The 6,739-nt window shown below is 39.9% G+C and overlaps 1 protein-coding gene across 1 annotated transcript in view; it reads left to right on the forward strand.

The window, feature by feature from the left end:
- Window positions 1-6: 6 nt before the first annotated feature.
- ITM2B (integral membrane protein 2B) overlaps window positions 7-6,739 on the forward strand; it is a 32,338-nt gene continuing 25,605 nt past the window's right edge. The window contains exon 1 of the mRNA XM_006140425.3: window positions 7-261. Within this exon, the coding sequence (XP_006140487.1) occupies window positions 145-261 (117 nt within the window). The 5' untranslated portion in view covers window positions 7-144. The remainder of the gene's footprint in view (window positions 262-6,739) is intronic.

A 6,739-nucleotide genomic window follows, 5' to 3' on the forward strand; every position in this document is an offset into this window, starting at 1 on the left:
CAGCGGAGCAGCCGGAGCCTTCTCAGCTGCTGCTGCGCCGGGCCCGGAGCCGGCCGAGGGGGCTGCATCCGCAGCGGGGAGCCCACTGCCCACAGACCGTGCCCGAACCCGCCGCCGCCCTCCGAGGGCGCCCCAGACCGCGCCATGGTGAAGGTGACGTTCAACTCGGCCCTGGCCCAGAAGGAGGCCAAGAAGGACGAACCCAAGAGCGGCGAGGAGGCGCTCATCATCCCCCCCGATGCCGTCGCGGTGGACTGCAAGGTCCGAGTCCGGGGAGCTGGGGCGTAGGGGAGCGGCGCGGCCGTGCGGCCCCGTGCGCCCCAGCGGCGGGGCCAGTCCCAGGAGAGCCGGCGCCCGGGTCGTGCGGGGCCGCAGCGCCTTTGTAAGGCAGTGCGTGTGCCGCGAACGGTGCCTGGCTCGGGGTCCCGGCGTCTGGGCCTGCGGGACGAGCTCGGGAGCAGGACGGTGCGCAGGTCCCCGCGGTCTGCGCAGGCCGGGAATGTGCGTGGGTCCGCTGCTCGGTTGGCCCGAGCCGGCAGCGACAGGCAAAACAACAGCAACTGAGTTTGGCACTTCCTTCCCAGGATAAATAATGTGCCTAAAATGGCTGACATCATTCCAAGCCTAAACCCCTGTTGTTTCCTACTTTCGTTTCTAGGCTGAGCAGCCCCTTGGACTAAGTCCAGCAGCTGTAAGCGTCTTAATTTTAAAAGCATTTTTCTGCTTTACCTCCCTTTTCTTGGGCCGTAAAGTCTTGGCAGGTGAACTTCACCGTGGGGTCTGGGGGGAGAGGGGCAAGGTGACTCTGCTCCCAGTGGGTTCTGGCTGTTGATTTTACAACTAAGACCAATATTCCCGTGAAGGTCAGTAATTACTATGTGGATGTTAGTGTAAAAGTAACAGTTGGCTTTTAAATTCTATCAGCGTCTTTGGGAGGACCTCTTAGCTTCACTGAAACTGAACACAAGAAATTTGCCCTCGGGTTCCTGCTACAGTCGGCCCTTCTGCAACATGTCCCTTTTAGCCCTAGGTCAAAAATCATGAGTGGAGCCGTTATTGTGTGAGCTTTTAGTGGCTTACAGTAATGTTCGTTTAAATGTGAGTATAATTGTCTCACAAGTCAAAATAGAAAGCCCACAGCCGCTACCTACCTAATCTCTTCTGGCTGCAAAAATTCAGTCTTGTAGCAATTCACTGTAGAAGTTATCCTTGTTTAATTTATTTTCTCCTTAGCATTTTTCAAGACCTATTAGCCTAGGGTAAACTTAGTTTTAACGTTAAAAAAAAAAGTTTCTATGCCAAGTATGCACAATAAGCGTTTTTATTATGGCCTAATGAAAACTACTACTGAAAAAATAGACCACTAATATGCTATAAAATTTTTAAGAATATAATATTAATCTGGACATGCCTGAACTTATTTTCTAGAGATGTTCTAGTTGGAAACGTCAAGGGGTTGATTTTTAAATGACTGCCTTGCTTTGAAATAGAAACAGAAAACTGACTCCCTAAAAGGATTAAAGGTTTTGGTTTGAGTATTGGTATTGTTTTCCTGAACCCATTGCTGACAGTCTTGGTCTTAAAAGAAAATGTTTGGAATGCACAGATGAAAATTCCACCAGCAAATTATTATCTGAGTTCTTTGTTTATCTGACGTCAATTGTGACTAAAATTGATACTCACATACCCAGTCACAACAGTCCTGAGTATATATTTTTAATGCTAATATATAAATATGTCTATTTAAAAAGCCTATAAACAATCATAACTCCTCCCATTAGAGAGCGAGCGAGCGAGCATCGGATGATGTCACTTCAGCGAGCTTGTCTCTGTTCTGCTGTGGTGAAGGAGATTTGAAACTCTGGACAAACATCAGAAATACATTTGCTGAGCAGCCTTAAATTTGACTTTGGGTCATTTTTGTCATTTCTCAATAGTGACCCGTTTTCAGGTTCTCAGGATTTCGCACAGGTCCACCCCATTTAAATTTTGTCATAGCAGCTATGAAAAGTAACCATTTCATAGCTCTGTGCTTCATTTTCTATTTTTCATTGTCTGAGATCCTCCCCCTCTGTATCCAGAGGAAAAAATACTAGGACTAAATAGTGAGGGCCAAAGTCTGTCTTTGTCACCACAGACCGGTCATGATTGAATGGGTAGATACAAAATGACTAATTCTTTTAACAGCTATAAGCTGAAAGACTTTCTTTCCTTCAGTGGGTGACAAAATATTTCTCTACATTAAAAGCAGAATCCTTATAATCAGCCAGTCAACTTAACGGGTGAAAGAAAACCTTAATGACAGACATTAGTGAAAGAACTTCAGATCTCTTCATCTTAGAGCTTGGGCAGTGATTACATAATGTTCTCTGGCTCCTTTGGGGGTGACTGTGGCAACCACCTTGTCTGACTGCCTGGGCTGGGAACAGAATCACGCTCAGTGTGTTTTGCCTGGGGCATTTCCTTTGCCTCCTTGGTTGAACCGATCAAGCAAGACTAGTTATGGCCTAGCACTGAACAAGACTTTGTAATACCTTTAACCCTCCTAGAAACACAGCATCCCTATAGATCAGTGTTTTTCAGTGTGCTCTTAAGTATCACTGACCCTATCATCTTGAGTTCTGGTTTTGAAATGCAGATTCTTCTACCTTATGCCACACGAATTCTGATCACTTAGTCAGCTGGCTTATATAACATGCATTCCAGTATTTGTACAGTATTCCTGTCTTTGGCTGTTTTTCTTTCTGTACAGTAAGGACCGTCTAGAAGCAGTTCGATTGCCCCATTTTTTCATTCTTGCCCTTTTAGTAGCTGTTAATCCCAACAGCCATTTCTATTGATGATATTATCTCCACTAGCTTGCTATTCATTTTTTTCTGGCATTTTCTCCCTATTTTCACCTTCCTCCATCTGTTCTGATAGACACCAAGGTCTTAGAGGTATAGAAACAGCCAAAAGTAGGATTTATGTTTTGTGAATTTGAAATTATATATACATTTTCTGTTATAGGCAGCAATTCATTTATTTTTGTGTCCATAACTTTGAACCGTGAAAAATTGCTTGTCATATATGTCAGATATCAAAGAAAATACTTAAGATACTGAATCAGAAGTCCTGGCTTTGTCATTACATAACAGTATAATTTGGGGCTTAAATTTTTAGTTTTCCTATCTGTAAGATGAGAAGGTAGGACCAGATGGTCTGTCAGGACTCTTCCAGTTTTAAAATTCTATGAAGATGCTAGGATTACGTAATTATATTTGGCAGGAATTAAGTTGTTTTAATTGTAAAAAATAACAACTACCTCCTCACCCTAACCGAACTGTTTTATCTCTCCCTTTCCTGTTTAACATTTACATTCCTCCTTCATATTAAGTAGCAGTGGGTCAGAGGGAAAAGAAGTGGTTAGAAGTATTATGTAATACAGCAAATGTTCATTTTGATTACCTCACTATAGAACGGTAAAGGTGTCAAAAACTCTTCATTGCAGTCTGCTTATGCAACCTCTTTCTCAATATCTGGCTTCGACAAAGCTTAAGTTTGCTTCGTAACTATTCCCACAAGCCTTTTGTTGATAGAGTTGTCTTGTAGATATTCTTAAAAGGGAGAGAGAAAGTGCTTGATAGAAAAGAAAATCAGACAGGGTGGGAGCAGGGCTAACCCAGTAAGTTCTGAATTACCCATTACAAAATGGCTGTTCAGACCCTATGTCTCTGGACCTTCCGATGTTTTCTATTTGCACAAACAAGACTGAAGGATTTGGTCATTTAGCTTTTTGTTCGTGGTGGTAGTTTTTGTTTATTATGGTTTTGGGGGATGGGGAGGAGGAATATAAAATATACTCATTTACTGAAATGTGATCTTTAGAGAAGGGATTGGGAACTTAGTTCTCTTCAGCCAAAGTTACTTACCTGACTATGTCATTTAGTGTTTGTAAACATTCTTGCATAAAGGTCAAACTTCTGTAGTCATTACGTTTTAGTTCTCCATGAAGGCACTGGGATCTGAAGTGAGGGTTTAGTGCAGGGAGGTAAATGAATTGCCTCTTCACATCCCAAGTGCCTAGGAGGAACTTGGTGTCCAATCCCTGATGGGACACTGCTGCCTTGTGGTGGGCAAGGTTGATACTGTGTGGTTGGAGGGTGAGTTACCTGCCACATGTCCTCCCAGGGTCGCAGTCTTCCCAGTTAGAAGCAAGTATATTGTCCTTGGTGTAATAATCGACTTATAAGACTTCGTGGAATTCAACTCTGCCACATAAAAAATTTTCTAAATAGAAATATTTTTTAGTCAGAAATACCTTTCAGACACATTTATGGTGCAAGCCTGTTTATGTTGATGTAGAATTTAACTTATGAGGAATTTATTATAAAATGATTGCTAAAACCTGACTTTAGCAATGTATATAGGAAAGCAGACTTTTTATTTCTCTTAGTTGTATCATACCATAACTAATATATCTGCAGTGTCTATTCAGAAGCCCCTCCCTTTTTTTCTCAAAGGGAAATACTTCTTGAATTCATATTTTAGCTAAAACTTCTTGGACTGCTTTGTATATCATTGTGTTGTTAAAGAAAGATCTAAAAAATATAATTTTAGTCTTTTCAGGTAGGCAGTCAATGAATTTATCCTCTTAAAATTTTTAGCAAACTAACACATTTTATTAGAGCTTAAATACTGAAGGAGGAGGAGTTCTCATCAAGAACTTCTGAGGGTCATTGCTGACTATTCAAATCAAGGATTTGACATTTCTGGATGAAGTAGTTTTGTTTAAGTAGTGTACACTAGAGCTGTGTTCGGTAAGTCTACGTTATGTGTAAAGGTAGTTATTTCCTGGCTTTCTTATTTTCTTTGCACAGAGCTTTACAGTGGAAGTCTTTTATAAGGTACACAGCTGAGAGTTGAAAACTGGAAATTATATTACATATAATCCTAAGGATATAATTTTTAAAAAAATCTCCATTTAATTGTGATTAATTTAATCTCCATTAGGACACATTCTTAAAAGCTTTGAAGAAATCTACAATATAATCTCACTTTCTAAGTGTTACCAACAATTGAATAAACAAGATTATTTTAAATAATGGCAGATTTTTAAGCTCTCTAATTGATTACACAAAAAGAAATTTCTGTAATGGAACCATTTGGGGAAAAAAATCAAGAATGAGCATACACTTTTTAATTCCTAAACAGTTGTAGAAATGAGAAAATTATCTTTGCTTTTATGATCGATATTCTAATTTTTTTAAACTTAATGCTGAGAAGTTTCTTCAGCAATTTTAGGACTTAGAGATAATATGACAAAAGAGCAAGTGATGAAATAAAATTTGTATAGCTTATAAATAGTACCACTTCTAACTTGAATCTCCTGGGAATTATTTGGGAAATTGACATTAAGTAGGATATTTAAATCATTTAATACTTTGAATTTTTAAAATATTTGCATAAGCCTTTTTGGGCACAGTTGATTCATACTTTAAGAAATAAGTTTTGGTGGAATTTTTGTATATTTGCTTAACTTTTAATGTCAAAATTATTTTTAAAAATAAAGTTTTTGAAAATGAATAATGGATGAAGCCTAGGTCTTAAATTATTTTCTCTGCTTATATATGACTATCATAGGATTATGATGTTTAAAAGTGTTTAAAGTAAAAACCCAAGAGGTAAGTTGCACTGTTAATTAGATCACCTGGATCTGCAACATCTAAAAGAAGATCCATCTTTATGCTGGGGAAAAATGATTTTAAGAGAGTCTGTGTAGTTTCTACTTTATCAGTTTTTAATCTTTCATTTTAGAGACTTCCTCTCCAATTCATTTTTTTCTTGCTCTTACTATAGTACTAGGACATAACATTTCCTAAGTCCACCAGTTTTAGCTAGGGCAATGCCAGGTATGTTAAGCAGTGATGGCAAACTCAGTGCTCCCTAGTGAAGCTGGGCTTTTTGCATATTAAACAATTTAGAGGATTCCTTTTTTTTTTTTTTTTTTTTGGAGAGGTTTTTGCTACACGGCATGTGCGCTTGCCAGAAAGACAGAGAGAGACAGAGAGACAGAAAGTGAGAAATCACCCCCCAGTGGGGATAGCCACGCCACAATCCCCTCTCCTCTCGGGATCCTGGGCATGCATGCACATGCGCCCGTCGTGAGTTTAAGCCACTGGGTCCGGTACTCAAATTGCGGTCGACTACATGGGAGTCCTGTGATACAGCCACTACGCCAACTGCTGATCCCAAGAGGATTCTTGGTTTTCTTTTTTTTTTTAAATGAGTCAGTTTAGTGTTGCCCAATCTTCTCAAAAATTTTAAAAGAATTATTTTATTTTATTTGTTAATATTTTTTTATTTGGCCAAAAAAAGTCAGAGAGGGAAGCCGCCAGGTCTGGGACTCGAACCGTGTTCAATTATGTGAGACTCCAGCACCTTAACCACTGCACCACCTGCTAGCCCCCAGTCTTCTCAGTTTTTAAAGTCAAGGTGGAAATCAAGGTTTTCATTAGGATTTACTCAAGAATTTCAGCCTAAAAACACAGAAGTCCTGATGTGAGCCAACATTTTGCAGTCTCCATTAAAATGGAAACAGGGCTGGCTCATGTGCTCTCATACGATCTGCCTCCTGCTTTTTTATGGATCATGAGGTAAAAATGATTTTTGCATTTTTAAATAGGGGAAAACATCAAAAGAATGATAGTTTTACTTTTTGCTTAGTACTCTCATTGATTTAGGGGACTGCAGTTCAGGA

This window comes from Tupaia chinensis, unplaced genomic scaffold (genome assembly GCF_000334495.1).
Source record: "Tupaia chinensis unplaced genomic scaffold, TupChi_1.0 Scaffold000037_17, whole genome shotgun sequence".
Taxonomy (NCBI): Eukaryota; Metazoa; Chordata; class Mammalia; order Scandentia; family Tupaiidae; genus Tupaia; species Tupaia belangeri.